Source organism: Seriola dumerili, unplaced genomic scaffold (genome assembly GCF_002260705.1).
Source record: "Seriola dumerili isolate Sdu_G_001 unplaced genomic scaffold, Sdu_1.0 BDQW01000169.1, whole genome shotgun sequence".
Taxonomy (NCBI): domain Eukaryota; kingdom Metazoa; phylum Chordata; class Actinopteri; order Carangiformes; family Carangidae; genus Seriola; species Seriola dumerili.
The window spans coordinates 4764100-4782499 of record NW_019174424.1 but is presented as its reverse complement, the minus strand read 5'-3'; the positions used below and the strand labels follow the sequence as shown (position 1 = coordinate 4782499).

General features: G+C 41.2%; 1 protein-coding gene across 1 annotated transcript; it reads left to right on the top strand.

Moving 5' to 3' along the window:
- The first annotated feature begins 5410 nt into the window (after window positions 1-5410).
- On the top strand, window positions 5411-17636 carry LOC111227066 (heparan sulfate glucosamine 3-O-sulfotransferase 3B1-like). The gene is made up of 2 exons (XM_022752446.1): window positions 5411-6212; window positions 15773-17636. Exons 1-2 carry the CDS (start codon window positions 5716-5718, stop codon window positions 16389-16391), a joined length of 1116 nt encoding a protein of 371 aa, XP_022608167.1. The 5' UTR covers window positions 5411-5715; the 3' UTR covers window positions 16392-17636.
- The last annotated feature ends 764 nt before the right edge of the window (window positions 17637-18400 follow it).

Genomic DNA, 18400 nt, shown 5'->3' with positions numbered 1-18400 from the left:
CTACGCTCTGACTAAACAATGCTTATTATGACCAGAGAGTTCATTGTATGCATGTCTTTTGGAAAGTGGAAGAACATAAACTAAATTCAAATAAACCTGATAATGAGGTGATAAAGTTGTGTCATACCTGATATTGCAACCTTGATAATTAACTCGTGAACCATATGGATACTGTCAAACACATCCAGACAACCCATGCGTACAGCAACACATAACATGTTTTGTGATACTTTTGAAACAACTTTAGAGACAACTTAAACACTCTCAGCTGTTTACTGGAACAAATCAGTGCAATGAAAAGTTATGGCCTGTGTACAGTTCAAAGAAACTTCCTTATAGGGTAAAAGGATGGCAAAACAAGTATAGGCCATGTCAGCATGAGGTCATTTTCTTTAACTAATACTATTACATGTGTTTGGAAAGCTCCCATTTATCTTACTGGATAAATGCTTTTAAATTGAACTGATGTGCCACATCAGAATTGTCATCAGGAAACAGAGCCTGCTTCATTGTTTTCAAAGCGCTACAACCGGATGCGGGATGCTTTGATTTCACAAATGCACTTTCATCAGTATGGGCGTCAGTGCATCTTTATTTATGTCAATGTAACAGAACCACTGTTTAACATTCATGCAGAATGAAAGAGCTAACAGTATAAAGATATTCTTTTAGCTTAGTGCAAGACTTGGCAGGAACAGCACATCTAAGCCTCTCTGATCTTTCCAACCTGCCACAGGGCTGCCTCCCTGTCCAAGAAGGACATCAGTGAGGGTTAAGACCTTTTCTACAGGATCAAGGGAGGAAATCTTCTCAGACTACGGCTATTCCTTAACAGAAGATAAGATGGTCTCAAGCACGGCTCCAGAGAATTTATAGACATTTTAAATGGCCTTTCCTAGAGCTCAAGACCTTGAAGGAGGACTTAAGGAGCCAGAGAAGCATCTTGATCTGCCTCTCAGCTCACCTAATAACCCTGTCATCAGATTGAGGGCATTGCGTGTGTAAGATCTCAGTCGGTCCTACTGTTGTTTGCGTTTGTTTGTTCTTTCTGGGATAAAGCTGCAGATGAGATCATCCATCAGTCCACTTTACCCTCTAATGGTTTCAGATCCCTGACATCTGGAGGTTGCTCCAACAGTGACGTTAGTGCAACATGATGTGTGTGCACGGCTGTTTGCGCATTCGGCTATATGTTTAAATTAGACATTACCACAGATTGTAATTACAGCATCCACATATGCACAAACATGCATACCAAAATACACACAGGGCTCACATGTCTACCTGATTCCCTCTTTATTCGCTCAACTGCATGAATGCTGAAAAGTGAAAACATGTTGCAGTTATATTGTGCTTCAAATGTGTTGGAAGCCTCATGTCCTTGTCAGGTAGGAAGACACAGCTTTAGGCTTTATATGACTTCACGTCGGCCCATTATGTTTACGAGTTGTCAGTCCATCCCATTCTCCTGGAAGTGATATCTCAGGAGCGCCTTGAGGAAACGTCTTCAGATTTGGCACAAACATTCACTTGGACTGAAGCATGAACTGATTTGAAATTTGTGGTCAAAGGTCAAAGGTCAGGGTCACTGTGACTCAAGAATTCATATGCTAATTATGACACAAGTTCACACAAATGTCTAATAGGATAAAGTGAGGCAGCGATGACATTTTCTATATTGAAAAGGTCAACGGTCAACTTCACTGTGACATCATAATGCTTTGAATGAAAAAAAAACCACTTCTGGCCATTCTTCAATGTTGTAACTAGGACAAACATGCATGTAAACTGCAATTAGACTGGTTGGTGGAGGCAGTAATTCTACAACAGTCTTCTGCGGTCTGAACACTCAGGATGTTAAACTATTCTACACTTGAACATTTCACTCTCTAGATGACACCATGATGGCAGACCGAAAAACCCAAATACACTAAAGTTAGCTCAGGTTGCATTTGTTTATACTGTAGCTACACGATACAGGAGATGATACACACCGACATGCCTGAATCCAGTATCAGTGTATGTCCTCCTGATGAAGGGGCTTTTTTTTTACTGTCTGGCTTTTATGTATGAGGTGAGTGCTGCTGTTTATGTCATCTGTTTAGGCTGTAGAAGAGGAGTGTGTTGACATGGTTCAGTTAGTGTAATCGTATTGAGGATGTGTCGACTAAGTCAAGCACTCTCTTTAGTGTGTCCGGTTTACTTCACCCGAATCCTTGTGAGATGACAGGGAGTGCACCATGTGTGTGTGTGGGTGTGAGTGTCTGTGTGTGTGTGTGTGTGTGTGTGTGTGTACGAGGTATTGTCTCCGTGCATCATGAAGCATAGCAGATGGAACAAATCAGCACATGGAACTCTGGAAAAAGTGTGTCTGCTTGTGTACCCTGTGTGTACATGTGCGTGTGTGTGTGTGTGTGTGTGTGTGTGCTTAGATCGTCCCTCAGGTGTCTTTTGTTCCTACTCTAAGTCTCATCCTTCCAGGACTGTGATCTACTTTGAAGTCTGTCAATCCCCTTCATGCAGACAAAAAAGAAACCAGAGAAACATGCAAACAAAATAACCACATCCCGCCTGTTTGTAGTGTGTAATAGTGTAATAAATCATTACAAATACATCTGAAAATGAACAATATATTATAGCGTTTCACAGCTCGGTTGGAGTTAATAATGACTTTAACTTTTATTTATAAATAATTCATCATATTAATGTGCTGTATATTAAAAATAGCCCACTTCGTCCTACTTGCCCAACATCAAACAGCAGAAAAAAAGTCAGCTGCTAAATGGTGAACATTGGCCTTTCATTCATCAGGTGGACAGAACCATGATCCAGCAGAATGATAGTTTTACTCTGTGTCTGCTGTAAGCAAAAGACTGGACGCATTTGAAATTTTTTTAAAAATTTAATTCAGACTTAACATTCAAAGTTCTTGTATCAGCTGCAACATTTGCAGACATAACATTATTTGATTTGTTAAGGACACATCACTTCATACCATTATTACTCTGCTCATCTGGCTGTTCTGGCGTGCGATGTGTTTACACTCAGCTGGAACCAAATGAATTTGTCAGAAAAACACTTTGGTTGTGACTAATATTTTGTCATAAAAACGCCAAGTTAGACAAACACATTGTACCTCCTTCAAAACAGATGTCTAGGAATTTCCTCATAGTTATGTTTACAGATAATTTTCTCATATTGTGAGCTCTGGGTGTGGAATAAAGTCAATGATATGGCCAACTAACTCTAAATGGCTCTATCTTCTTCTATTTGCACAACACCGTTTTTTGGTGTTCAGAGTAACTATAAAGTGAATACTCTAACAACTCAACCATTCAGCTTACACCCAGAGAGTTAGTGCACAGTGCAAAGACAAACATAGTCTGTACACAGACCAGAAAGGGCAAACCATGACTGTGTAGCTCTAACCAAATCCCTCGACGCAAACATTTTTCCTAACAGGTTATCGTGTGCTCATGCACTGTGGAAATACACCTATTAGGATTAGAGAAAACACACACACACACACACACACACACACACACACACACACACACACACACACACATATAGTCTATCATATATAACAGTGTCTGAGAGATGAGATAAGGGGCTTAGATGAAGGGGGCAGGGTTGTCTCTGGTGAAACTCTGACTGACATGGCAGCTCTGGGGTAATCCTGCTAATCCTCTGCTAGCTCAGGGGTGCAGAAGGACCGGGGGCCTTTGACCCTGCGCCAAGAGGAGGTGCAAACACACACAGAGACAAACCAAACTTCCAGTGGCACTTCAGAAATCACAGTCACACATCTTCACCATGACTGCTGCAACTTGCAGTGGCTGAACCACCACAGCCCTATTGAGTAAATTATTAATCTTTATGGACCCATAAAATGTGCTCATAAGATTTGTTTATGTAGAACTGCATGTTCACATTGTTTGGAATGATTACGAGGGTAATTAGGGAGGATTATGATGCCAATTAATGCTGACTCACTCAACCATTTGACACGCAATACCAGGAAAAGTGTGAAGTTGTTAAAGAAACAGCTGATCCGTGACATATACTTTCAGTTGTGTCACTTGTTTGTCTGCTGGTGTCTGGGGTTATAAAGCCATAATAAATCTGATGTTCCTATTTACACAGGTAAAACATGCATATAATCAATCGCCATTTAAAAATCACACTGAAAATTTGTTAATATGTGTTGATTGTAGAGTTTATCATGATTTGTGTGATCCACTTATCCTGATTTTAGGCCCCTACTTTTGTGCCTGTGAAGAATCAGGAATCGGTGAAAATTGTCAAGCAAATTCGAGGATGACATACTTTTTCTTTTCGCTTCTATTTTTAAAAGCGTGCAGAGACTTTTAAAGGCAAAATTTGTGATTCAAATTTCCACCAAAATCCAGAACGTAAGATTGTAGCCTGTTATCCAGCCCAAATTACTTGACAGCTCTGTCAACAAAGAAAAACTAACTGGCTTTAAATGAGTTGGAGGTTAATGTGAAACAGCCTGAAGAGTGCAGACTGAACTTGTGCATTATAAAATGAGGGGAGACTGACTGAATGATTGATTTCAAGTTCTTAAATTTCCACCAGCCGTATAGTTGTGCTATAATAAGAAAATGCTTTTTCCTCACCTGTGCTGCTGCTCTAATGTTTATAACTCAGATTGTAATGCCATCCAGTGTTTGTCATTAGTGGTTGTAATCTGTTCAAGCTGCAGGGATTGTTCAGATCCACTGGCAGTCATCCGTCCTCCAGGCTGAGACGAGGAGAGCTGCGTCAATGTCTAAAAGGAGAGACAGAAAGAGACCGGAAACATTTACATATTTCAAAGTAAAGAAAGAAGAGAGGAAATAGGCTATTTTGCGCAGGGTACATTTTTTAATTAAATGCAAAAAATAGAAAGAAATCTTGTCGAAGGTTTTATATGGAATCATGACAGAAAAAAATCTACAACATGTGTATGCAGTCTCCCTGATGGAGCATACAGTATATTATAACTACAAATTAGTCATGAGCGGTTATGCTCAATTTACTTTATTGAGAAACTTTGCATATGATAGCTGTCATTGCCATAAGATTTCAGCTAGGCTGCGATGTAGCCCAACATCTGATGTACAGAGTGACATCATGGTCGTAATTTGGCACATATGGACATCAAAACACTATCAAATAAACATGTTTGTAAAACTTGATAACCGATATATTCCATTACGAAACCTGAAACATAGATATATCTTTTAAACGCCTGATTACTTTACCACTTGCTTGACAACCGGTTTACTTTGAAAGTTCTTACCGGAAGCAAGTTCCGCGTGTTCTGTCTCTCTTGACGCTGCTGCCTGGTGTAGATAACTTGGTGCTGCTGTGTGAGCGCTCACACACTGAGAGCAAGTGATGGGAGACCAACTCAGTCCCTGACGCGCGTGTCGCTCACCTGGCGATATTTTCATTTAATGTTTTGAGAATCTTTTTAATTTATCACATTATTTTCTTCTGATTTTTGTTTTTGTTGAGAATAAAACTATTCATCCTATTCCTCGGGCAGAACTGGGGGTGAAACAGGAGGTGGACGCGCGCCCTACAATCCAACATCAGTTGGCATACTGGGTATAATTTATGTTTGTGTCTGAGCCATGGCAGAGGAGTGAGGCGCCTTCGCCAAAATGCCTGTTAACTGGAATATAACTTTTTCACGGCGGTCCTATGGAATATAGTCCGATTTTACACAGTCTACATGTTGTGCCATCATCCCACGTGAAAAACAAACTCTTCGTGTTCTTCATAATGCTGTCCCTTTGGGTGTACATGATTTATTGTTGTGTTGGCTACTGCTCAACCATGCCGAACCTGGCGTACGGCTCGGTGAACAGGCACGAGAACGACGCAGAAGTTGACAATCATCAGGAGTCCTCTCTAGGGGCGTCCAGGGACTTACTGAATAACGAAAACGATGTGGACAGCAGAGGAGAAGAGTGGGATGAAATTAGAGGCGAGGCGAAGGCGCTGGATGATAATGCCATGTCAGGTTTCCTCAATGAGTCGGAAAGTAAAAAGTTGCCCCAGGCGATAATCATCGGGGTGAAGAAAGGAGGGACCCGGGCGCTGCTGGAGTTTCTGCGCCTGCATCCAGACATCAGGGCGGTGGGAGCCGAGCCACACTTCTTCGACCGCAACTACGACAAGGGACTGGAGTGGTACAGGTACATCACACTGGTATTAGTGATCTGTTAAGTTAAACCAGAAAGAGAGAGAGAAAATGAAATGTATACTGACAACCATGCTTTATTCTCACATTTTTCATTTAACCATGGGCTTTTTATGTACGGCATTCACGCGCCTATAGTGCTCTGCACAATCATCGTAGTTATGAAGGCTCTTTGGAAGAAATTTTCATTTACATCCACACCCAGTCAGATCAAGCAACTTTTATATTTTGTATCATATAATTAAACCACAAGACAGTGCTGGAGTATCTATAATGGGCAAAATAAAAAAGGAATCTAAATCACTGGCTGTGGCTGTAATCGTCAAAGCAAATAATATAAATACATTTTGAACAGACGTTGCCCCCCTAAAAGTCGATCTATCCTCATGCAATCTTATATATTTGCATAGCTACACAAGTCGTTTAGCTGCACATTTTCTGCAGCACTAAAAATAACAAAACAATTTAAAAGATTTTTTTTACTAACAAAATCAAGTCACACAATCCTGCTGGTATATTTTCTCAGTTTTAAGAGGACACTCTATTCTGAATGAACAGTACATTAAGATTTGATCATCAGTGCATTTATGTTAATCTGTGACTATTTATAAATGGAGGGCAAACTGAGGGTCACTTTTGTTCCTCTATGTTACTGTCTTTAGTAAACTGGATACTAAAGATGTTCACAGTAAGTTGTTTATTACCTTCATTTTTCACATTAAATCTAAATTCACAGTAAACTCACTGTAGGTACTGTATATTATTTATAGAAATGAAACAGAATCTCAGCCACACAGTAAAACACTTCTGATGAGGTGATAAGTGTGACCTCAGGTGACAGTGTTATGTAAAACAGCCTACAAACTGCTGATGCAGGACCCAGCCACTTCAGCATCCAGATGATGAACCTCAAAGTTTTAACAACTGCAGGTGCAATGTCAGTAGCACTCAAATACAGCAGAACACACTTTTCTACTGAAACTAAAACTTTCAGTTTGACATTTTAGGCAACTCTTCTCAGTCATGTTCATTTACAAAGCACAATCGATTTTCTGCTTGTTTGCATAACCTTCACCCAGTGTTCCTGGAATTCTTATACGTCTGTCCTTGGATCTAGACTTACTGTGGCTCCCTAACAAGGACGGGAGGGTGGCATCAGGTGGTAAAAGATAAGGCAGAACTTCCATTTAGATTTGACCTGAATTCTGAATGCAGTTCAAATAAACTGCCTTTAGTTTATGGTTAGGAGTCAGCAAGTTACATCATGCCGTCATTCTTGAACAGAGCAGGGACACGATTCAAGATTATGAGTTGCTCAGTATTGATTCAGTGGCAGTAATTTGTTTTGATCCTCAATCCAAAAGATATCGATGTCAAAAGCAGACATCAGGGATATGAAGCTGTTTGCACCTTCAGCACTGCACAATGTAGGTTTTATTGTATATTCTGTCTCTGCAACTGTTGTCCTTGCACCATAGCCTAACTCACACCTCAATATGCAAACTCTTTACTATTGACTCAGCTGCACAGTTGCACAACTTGCTCCTTTTATTGGAAATAAACCAGTAACACTCTACATTCACAGAAACGATTGATCTTTTACGTATCCCAAAATGTTCCCGGAAAGGGTTTGGCATTGAATGCTTTACATCCGAGCAGCCACATTGTTAATAAGAGATACTGCTGTTTCAAGTGTCCATTTGACTGAGCCGAGGGATTAACAGGAAATGTCAAAGGATCTACACACTGTTTCAAAGCTGGCTCCGTAAAGCTACAATAGGGGAAGCGAAGCATTGTTCAAAGGACTTCTCGCTTAAACTCCTTTAAGAATTTCCGGACAGGTTTGGGGCATTTTTGGATGATCAGTCTGTGAAGAGCTGCCTTTTGTCCATCTCTACAGACTGAGCAACAAGAACAAATTGAAATCGCCCCCAGGCTTGAAGATTTTTTTTTTTTTTTTTTTTTTATGGTGACGATTCCTGTAATCGATTTGTGTCAGCACGCACGCGCGCTGTATATTGAGTTAAGTCTTCACTTTTTTCACAATCCACAAGTGATGCACGAGTAGGCAACGCATGTGAAGAATGAGTAATGTCTAAAGGAGAAGCTCTCATTAAAGATGCATAAAGCAAATTATTATGCAAGTAGTCAAAGAAGCAGTTGTATATAATTGAGACATGCCAGCTTCTCGTTCACAGTGGCAGCTGCATAGCAAGCACACAGCCAGGGGATGTGGGAAACCGTTTCATCTTGAGACATGTATAATGAAGGCTTTTTCTCCCAGAAAGGTGATCTGGCTAATTAAAACAACTTGGCTTGAGTTGTCACAGTGAGAGCGCTGAGCCACAGATTGACCCCATACAGCAGAGCGCCACGACATCGAGTCGACCCTTAATGATCATTTAGAGAAGCTGAGAAAAAAAGCCCAGGGTAGCTTAGCGGTGGTGGAGCACATGGTTGTTACATGAATGAGTATTTCCACACAATCCTTTCCTGAATTATCGGCTTCATAAATGAGTGTTTTTATATGATGTCTTTGCTGTTTGGCACACCAGTTTAAGGCCTGTCGAAAGATTTCATCATGCAGCCCCCTGTGCTATTTGATCAGAAATAAGTCTTAGAGACGAAGGCGAAGGTCTTACTGGTGAAGATGTCTGTCATTTGTTTGCCCATATGTTTCACTTCATTGCCCCAGACTAATGGTGAGCAGTAGCTTGGAGAGAGGAGCAGTCCCCTGGGTGGGCTTATCAGTTCCTGTGGTGGCATTGAGTTGTGCCCACACCATTTATCTGCTGTGATTGGTGTGTCCATCCTTGATTGGTGTGTCCATCCTGCTGGAGGTCTGCTGTGTCCGTCTTAGCTGGAGCCCCACATAGAAGAGAGGCCCCCCGCACAGCAGGACACCAACCACAATGCAGCACGTTTTCACTCATAGGCAGAATAAGAGACGCAGGCAGACAATTGTGTACACTTACTCACACAGAGCACAGGAGGCAACTACCAAAAGCCGTGGGAACAGCTTCCTCCTTGGCCCCTCCTTTTATTTAATACCAGCATAATCTAACTTCCTGCTATATGTTGTTTTGTGGCAGGTTAACTGCTCATTTACTGAACGCATGCTCAAATCAAGATCCTCTGAGTTCTGCAGGGTAGATGCGACTTAATTGTTGAAATGGTGTTTTTCCTCTTGAGGATCCACATATAGAACAATGAGCGGCCTTCTTACTAACTAACTGAGGGTGTCAGAGAAGACGGCATAATCCTCCTCAGAGCCCCAGGGAAGCTTAGATGCAGGGCAGTGGCAGATAGAGGGCAGTAAATTTAAAGTGAGCCTTTAGAAAGCGCAACAGTATTATGGAGCTCAATGAAAGGGGATGCTGGAGAACCCCTGAGGTCTGCATTAACCCCGACAATAAAAGAGCAGACAATTAGTGTGAAACATGTTTTCTCTGCCTTCACTTTGTATGCAAATGTGCTCAGAAGGGTGAAAGTGCCCTTTGACGAAGCCCAGCAGGAGTTCATCAGAAAGAGCATTCATTGGAACTTGCCCAAGAAAAGACTCAAACACAACACTTAAGCTTTCTAGCCTGAAAAGTTGACTTCTGTGTGTGGAAAAGTTGCATTTCCCAAGAGTAGGTTCATTTGAGTCCACTGGTGGCTTCTTGCTTACTCAACACTTTTAGCTCATTGCAAGGACACAGGGGGATTGGTGTAAGTAAGAGAGCTTTCAATATAGGTATCTCCCATCTTAAACTAATGTGTCAGCACATTGACAGGAAAAGACAAGGAAAGTGCATTGATAATGAGATGCTGCAAAGAAAGACGTAACACATGCTAGCTGTTACTTCAAACATTACTAAAAGTTTTCCACAAACCATAAAACTTCGCTCCTTAAAAACGACATGTCCTGCACAAAGCAAATCTGTATTTGTTTTTTTCTTCTGATAGGCTAAAAATGACGCTAGCATTTCTCTAATAAGTCCACTAGATTGTCAATACTGTTAATGTGCAACTCCCCTCCCCAATCTGGAGATTGAAGATTTAATTTGCTGCAGCACCCCCGGGGAGTTTGCTTGAGGCAATTTGTCAAACCGCAGCACTTATTACAGCACTTTGAAAACACTGAAACAAAGCAAGTTCACTCCATTTTATCCCCTCGAGTTGTTGACTTCCTCATCTCTCTCTCATGGTATCTTCAGAGAGAAATGTGTTGTTTCCTGCCTGTCTTTCCCTCAGCTGCAGAGACTCCCTGACAGCAAGTCAGAGCAACTCTAGAAAGCGCCAATCTGCCTCAGCCATCTTTGTTTTGCTTCTTTGAAGTCTTGTTTGCTTGTGCTGATCCTCTCAGACCAGCATTCGTCTGTGGGGAATTACCTAATTGTACCACTACCACTACATGAGCTGGAGACATACATTAACTGCAAAGAACTTCCTTATCCTTTTGACATGACATCATAATTGCGTATTTTGACAATGTAAATTATCTCCATATTCATTTACGTGAAAACATTTCAAATACACCCAAGAGCTGAACAGTATAAGCTGGTTTTTACGTCAGAGAAAGCACTTTGGCGGACAAACACAATATTGCATTTAGTCTATGTGTCAATACAGCACAAGTATTTTGTCACTGTGCTAATATATTAGCCTGACATTGTTGCTTGTATTTGTGTCAGAATATACCAAAAATTGAATGCTAGCAACATGTTATTACAGTATTTATTCTTACATGTTATGTTTTGTTAAATAAAACCATGTGTGGTTACATGAACACATCATCTGCATTCTTGTTTCTCTTGGCTATAAGCTGTTTCTTTCAGTTTCTTTCTGCGGGCTGTTTCTGTTCTTTTGTTTATTCAGGATTCCTCCACCTACTTTTTCAAGAAACTGTTCTGAAGCTCACTTGATTATGCCAGTTAGTGTCTTCATCCTTGTTTGACCAAGTCGTCATCATCACTGGTGTATAGTATTGTAGGTGCTTTGCTGCTTGGTGGTTTCTCTCAGCTTTTTTCTCAAGTCACTTTGTCACACCTATTGATCATTTCCTTTGTGCTTTGTGATGTTCTTGTGGGATCTGTCATTTTCTGAGTTCAGGTTAATGATGCTGCTTGTTAACACAGTACTCCACTAGTTCAGCATTGCAGTCCCATAAAACCACCAAAGTCTTCAGCCTCATCCAACACTGACTCAAGCGACATCACTTGAGGCAATTCATCAGATCTTGTGCAACTAGCTCTGGAGTAAAATACCAATATCTGTAAATAATCAGAAAAAATATCTGAAAAAATCAGCCGAGTTCCCCTTTAAGTTAAATGGTGTAAGCGCTTCACTGTTGGCTAGGGTTTCAACCTCTGGCTCTGTAAGTAACCTACATTTCCTACCTACCGTCACATCTATTAATTATCCCCCTGAACTGTCATCCAAAAGACAATCAGAGCAAAAAAACAAAACAGTGAAATTCACATATTTGTTCCATTTCTCTTAATTTTTCCAAAGTTTCTCAAACTATAGTTATTTATTAACACAGCAGCTGAAAGCCATTTAGCCATACACACATTTAACGATATTGCTGATCCTGATGACTGTTCATAATCACTCTTACCTGGAGTGTGATCAATGTTCAGTGTGACTGGTTTACATTTTTCCAATACCACTGCCCTGATAAAAAGTGCTCTCTAGTTCTATAAACAACCGACTGACAGAGTTGTTATGTGTTAATGCAAGGCTGACAGTTGTGTGAGGAAAGCCAGAATGGCTCACATACTCACTGTTCCTCCCCCTCTCTTCAAAATCGGCCTGTCTCCATCAGACAGCCAGGTGGCCTTGAGTTCTGCAAACTGACAGTAATAACGGAGGATGGCAAAAAGCCATACTCATTGTTGTGCAGACACCGAGTGCTGTTCAACGTCCTGAGTGTTAGAAAGATGACGACAACTTTCACACGCACGATAAGATGAGCCGCAATGGCCAGAGAGAACACCTTCCCTAAAGTTGCCTCTCCTCTTTGATATCTGTCTGGAACTCGTCTGCACAGTAAATTGGTCTGATTATTCTAAGTGGCTGCATACCACCACCTCTCATCCTGTCTTTGAGAAGAGGAATGATTCCCACAGTGGCTCAACCCCTCTCAGAGCTGCAGTGTAAGATTAGAACTCATCATGACATTAGATAATGCTGAGGTTTTTTTCTGGAGCGGTCCCTTGTCACAGGGGTCTGAGGAGCTGAAATATAGATGCCAATTAGAGTCAGTCAAGCAGAACACTGCAGGATACGAAAAAAAGAAATGCAGGACTTGTTGGAGTTTTCTGCACTGTACTTGTTCCTTACTTACTCATTACCGAGGGCATCATCCAGCAGCCGCACGAAACAGCAGCAGCGTTGTAAATTCCTACCTTTGAACCTGCTTCCTGAGAGTAGTCAATGTAAACAATGCACCAGCTTTCAAACACCGTCTCCCCAGCAGCCAGTTCACAGTAATGGACACACCTGACTGCCCCAGATGACAAAACACAACAAAAATTACACAACACACTGCTCCTGGATTAATATCTGTCTGTCGGGTTGAAGTAGAGGCGTGAATTATCTTGTGCTACTGCTGCAGAAAAATGCAGACACAACATCTGATGGGGCAGCGAACTTGAAACTTCGAATTTTGGCTTCGGGGTCAGAAAGGTCGACCTTTGCAGCCCCCCCATCCTCCAACAGCACACCTGATTTCATCTAATCCTCCGTTTACTCCTCCCACTCCGACCTCTCGTGCTTTATCTCATTCTCTTAACCGCCTTCCTCTGTTATCTTTCAAGCCGTGCCGTTCTCCTGCGAGTTTACAGGACAGGTTAGAGGGCAGAGGATTGTTTATGTGTAAGTGCCAGCATCAGTTGATAGAAATTCTTCCAAGCTTTGACTCCTTGCTTTGCAACCTTGAAAATACGAATGAAGCTGTGTTTTTTTGTTTTTTTTTGTTTGTTTTTTTAAAGAGCTTCATTAAATCAAACAGAAACATGCAAAATTCATGAAGGGGGCAAAAGTCAGCATGTTGTGTTGTGGCTCAGTTCTACAAGAGTGGACTAGCTTTTTTTCTGTTGTCTTGAAGCTGAGTGATGATGCCTTTGCATGGCTGATTGATAGATGAGGATGCACTGAAACCTATTGGTTCCAGGCAACATTGTTTATTAAGCAGAACAAATTGTGAAAGCTTGCTACATCTGCCCCCCCCTTAAGGCAACTCTCTCACTTGCCGCCGCTCATTCAGAGATGTTCTTCCCTGCTCTGTCTCGGCTAAGATGAATAATGCATGTATTTCCTACACAGATTGTTTTGCTCGGGGACTAAGTGGAAAGTTTGATTGGTAGTAAGTTTTTGTGTCCCTCGAGGCTCAGAGAAAGGCCTACAGCGTTATGCTTGTGTGTATCTAAGAGATGCAGTAGATAATTGCAGGGGGTTTCTGATAGAGTTGTTTGTGTCTCTCCTACCTATTACCTTGATTAGGTTTGTGGTTTTTCCACCCCATACAATGGTGGCTAAGGCTCTTAGGGAGAGAAAAGTGGAATAAATGTGTAAGACCCAGGGCCTCCATATAGAGGAAGGAAAAAGCAGGTGACACTAGGTGATGAAATTGCATAAGAAAGCAGACACCTTGTGTGTTTGTATGCCAATAAAGAGGTAGGTGTGATGCCTACTTTTCCCACAATTACTAAAGCTTTTTCCTAGCGCTCTGCACGGCCAAATCTTGCAGACCATTTTCTGCTCGTTTCCACCACATAAATTTGTAAGATGAAAGCTGCTGGGGTTGGAGAGGAATATTGAAGCTCTTTGTGCTTGCACCAACAGATGGTTGGAAATTATGGTAATCACTTTAATGACATGGCTCCTCTGCTTTTCCTGTTGTTCGATTTAGATCAACTGCTCACTATCAAAACATGAGAATATTACCAAAATACTGTAATAACGGATGATTTACATTTTGACTGGCGTGAACCCGCATGAGGTATGTCGGGAGAGGATGCTTGTGAACATGTGACATCCCATCATGGCTTGCATACAGCAGTATAAGCGATATCATACATCATAATAAGCGATATCATACAGCATAATAAGCGATATCTGCTGACTGCTTTTGCATTCAAGACACTGAGCTCCTCTCCTAAGCTCGTGCATAAGAAATCCTTGAAGTCTTTTTTACATATTTAACAACCAGTTACACATACAGTAGTTTTCATAGTAGGGAAGTTTTCACATCTGGTGAAGAGTTTAACTATTTCACTATTAAACATGTATGAACAAATGCAAGTACAATAACCCTCCATTACAGGTTGCCATTATATGGTTTAACATATTAAATTTTGATGACACTAAGAGAACAGTCGATACAAATCTGTAGTTTGTTGAGTAGTGTTATTGAAGTTAGATGACATTGTTCGGGTGGTTGGATGACAAGTATTTTTCTATCAAATGCACTCTGATGCAACAACGCCTCAAACTCCTCCCCATAAAGTGTTGTATGCAGTTGAATGAACATCTCTCTGATGTAGTCTCAACACAAAATTGAACATATTAGGTTTGCGCTCAACTGTACTTGAGTTAGCGTTATTGTGTCCAGAAGCAACTTTTCTTCTGTGTTCCTCTTCAGATTAACCACTTATCACCAACTCTGATCGTTGTGGCCACGTACAGTACCTCTTCCCCTCTCCCTCTCACTCCAGAGACAAGCCAGCCACCCAGCCAGCCAACAAGGCAGTCAACCAGCCTCTAATGCTCTAGCGTGTTTGGCTTAGTCCTAATCCCCCTTGGCTCACTTTAGCCATTATCCAGTCAGGGCTGCAGTTAACAGGCTATATTATGATCAACCAGAGCCATCCAGGGTCAAGAAGAATATGCAGTTAAGGGAATAGACCACGCCAAAGCTTTGCATTTTCTCCTAAGGAATGCAAGGACTCTCCAAATCTTCCCGTTTTACAAAAAAATTACTGACAAATATGGGGGAGAAAGGTGCAGTCACAGTCATATGTATTGGCATGACATTAAGAAGCATAATGCTGCCTATTCAGAGTTAAACCATCTATTGTATATTGTAACGAAGGTGTGAAATATTTCAATGTGAAGATTGCAGCTTTCTGAAAGAGGATTGAGGTCTTAAGGTAGATTAAATGGAGCAGGAGGAAATGAATGTCTTCCTTTAGAGTTTGTATTTAGTACATGTCAGGAACTGTGTATTGTCTTCATATACAATCACACAATGATTGACAGCTCTTCTGCTCTACCTACCAGTCCCTGTCACTTTAGGTACATTCACAGACGCTGTGAACATTGCTCATGATCTCTGCAATTGTCCTCTTGGTGATGATTGACTACCTCTTGTCTGACAGTATATTTAAATCCACCTCAGAGGGACTGTGTCAGAGTTAATCTCTTCTTCCTTTATGGGAGCTTTTGTAAGTTGTTGGCTTTAGAAACCGGTGGCATTACAAAGAAGAGCAGAATATGATGGTACAGTTCTTTTTTGTGCAATACAGAGCCTGTGGCGCTAATATAAACCAGTGTGTATGTCCTTTGCAGGGAATTGATGCCCAAGTCATCAGAGGGCCAGCTGACCATGGAGAAGACCCCCAGCTACTATGTCACCAAGGAGGTCCCTGCTCGAATCTACACCATGTCTAAAGACACAAAGCTAATTGTAGTAGTACGGGATCCTGTCACACGAGCCATCTCAGACTACACCCAGACCCGCTCCAAGAAGCCAGACATCCCCTCTTTTGAGAACCTGACATTTAAGAACATGTCGGCGGGCCTGATCGACACCACGTGGAGCGCCGTCCAAATCGGCATGTATGCCAAGCACCTTGAGCGTTGGCTCCAGTTCTTCCCCATGGAGCAGCTGCTGTTTGTCAGTGGAGAGCGTTTGATTAGCGATCCTGCAGGTGAGATGGCTCGCGTCCAGGACTTTCTCAGGCTCAGGAGGGTGGTCACAGAGAAACATTTCCACTTTAACCCAGCGAAGGGCTTCCCCTGCCTTAAGAGACCCGAGGGGAACAGCAAGCCACACTGCCTGGGCAAAACCAAAGGCAGAACCCATCCTAACATTGACCCAGAGGTGGTGCAGAGGCTAAGGGACTTCTATAAACCCTTTAATAGCAAGTTTTACCAGATGACTGGTCATGACTTTGGCTGGGACTGAGATGAAAATTTATGATGACAGACTCATGCTGGTCTCTTGTCTGTTTTTCTTTTATTTTCCCATTCTGGAGATATTGTTATACAGTGTATGTACAGTATGGTGGATATGTAAAAAGTTCAGAAGTCTATTTTATGATAATTTATTGTTATATTAACTCACTAAGCTGCCTAACCAGGTTTATTCATGATCCACCACACACTTTTTGTCCAGTTTTAATTCTCATTACATACATAAACATTTTTATAAAAGCACAATGTTTTTACGGGTATTACAAGCAGGGGTCAGTGTCCTTTTTTCAATCATAATTTTGGCTTCATGTGGAAAACCACCTCTTTTTCTTTTACTTTTCCAAATTTTGCTTCATCTTAAACTGAGCGACATCCAACTTCACAAACAACTGGTAATATCCCCTTAACATTCGCCTGACCCTCGGAGGTCTATGGACCCACTTAGTCAGGTCGATACAGGCCTCAGCTGATCCAGTGCCACTTGCCAGGTGGATCAATACAGTAATAGCTTCTAATCATGTCAGTTAGACCTGAGTGATGGCACTGCTGTGATCTCTCAAGCACTGCAATAAAACACAGATCCATTAATGGCAGTAAGTTTATGGTTGACCCTTGAGCCAACTTCACGTTAATATAATAAAATAAAATTCCCACTGCAATGTTTTGACTTAGTCACAGTTTCTACAAAAGAATTTTGATCAGGATCGAATGGAGACCCGTCACGATACATTTTGGATGTTTTGATCCCTTTTTCCAAAAATCTGCTGCACAGGCTTCATTATGCCTCATCATTTATTCCTCTTTCCAAAAAACAAAATGATTCTTTTGATGCGGACACATTAACTGATGTGTACTGAAATAGCACATATGGCTCACTCTGTACAGCTGCTTTTACCACAGGTGATACTAGATGTGTTAATGATGCCCTTACCCATGATACATCAGCTGACATGACAGCTGAAGAAGATAAAAACCAACCCAACTTCAGCCAGTATTTAAGTTTCACATAGGGTTGAGTTTTATTCAACCTTTTTTTTTTTTTTTTTTTTTTTTTTAAAAAGACACATTCCTCAGCATTTTAACAGACATTATTTCATAATGATGTACTGCGACCCCCGTTGTTGTAGAGGCACTATTTTGCTGTAAACATTGCTTTACAAATATGTAAATGACGCAGCTTTGACTTGAGAAATGGATTAAAAAGGTGCAGTCATGTCATTTTTATGAAGTAAGAAATAAATATGTTTTACCAAAATCATATAATGCAATCTGTCATCTTTCTATATTTATTGTATTGTTAAAGAAAAAAAAAAAAAAAATGGAATTCATCATCTTACCTGCTGTATGTGCTGAACTTGTCTTACTCTTTAATGCACTACCCCCACCTCACCTGTATCGATTTCTGGATCCCTGCGGGCAAAGGTGTACTGCTGTGTCTAATTCGCCATGTTGCACATTATTGCGCTAACGGGCTAATTAGCACAGTGCAGTTAACTACTTTTAGCTGTCTCAGCCTCCCACTGACACCAGTGAGAGGGGTTTTGTTGCCATGACCCCCACAAACACATAACAGAGAGTCAGGTTTCTCATGTGGAGGAGAAATGACATTATGAAAAACGCTGGAATTCCTTTTTTGTCCCTGGGTAACACTTAACACCCCTCACTGCACAATATGCAGTGAGGTCATGTTTCAAGCCACTGTTTAAATGTGTTCATGTGGATGTGAACATGAGGTACTTTTTTTTTTTTCTTTTGAGCCAAGACCTGATATAATCATCAGCTGCAGGATTAAAGTCTGTTCATATTTGCACATTTTTTATATTCCAGAAATATCCTCAATATGCTCTGTCATATTTTATCGAGACACCACAGGTTGTCTATGCACTTGCCTTAAGCAACTTGTCGCATCCATCATGCGGCACAGATAACCGCATAGCAAAGGTTACGGATCAAGCGAGATATAAATCACCCTACTCTATTAATGAACAACCTTTATTTAAC

Coding starts and splice junctions, on each gene's coding strand:
- LOC111227066 (XM_022752446.1), top strand. CDS start 5,716: ATGGAATATAGTCCGATTTTACACAGTCTACATGTTGTGCCATCATCC. Junction 6,213..15,772: donor AAGGGACTGGAGTGGTACAG/GTACATCACACT, acceptor TGTCCTTTGCAG/GGAATTGATGCCCAAGTCAT.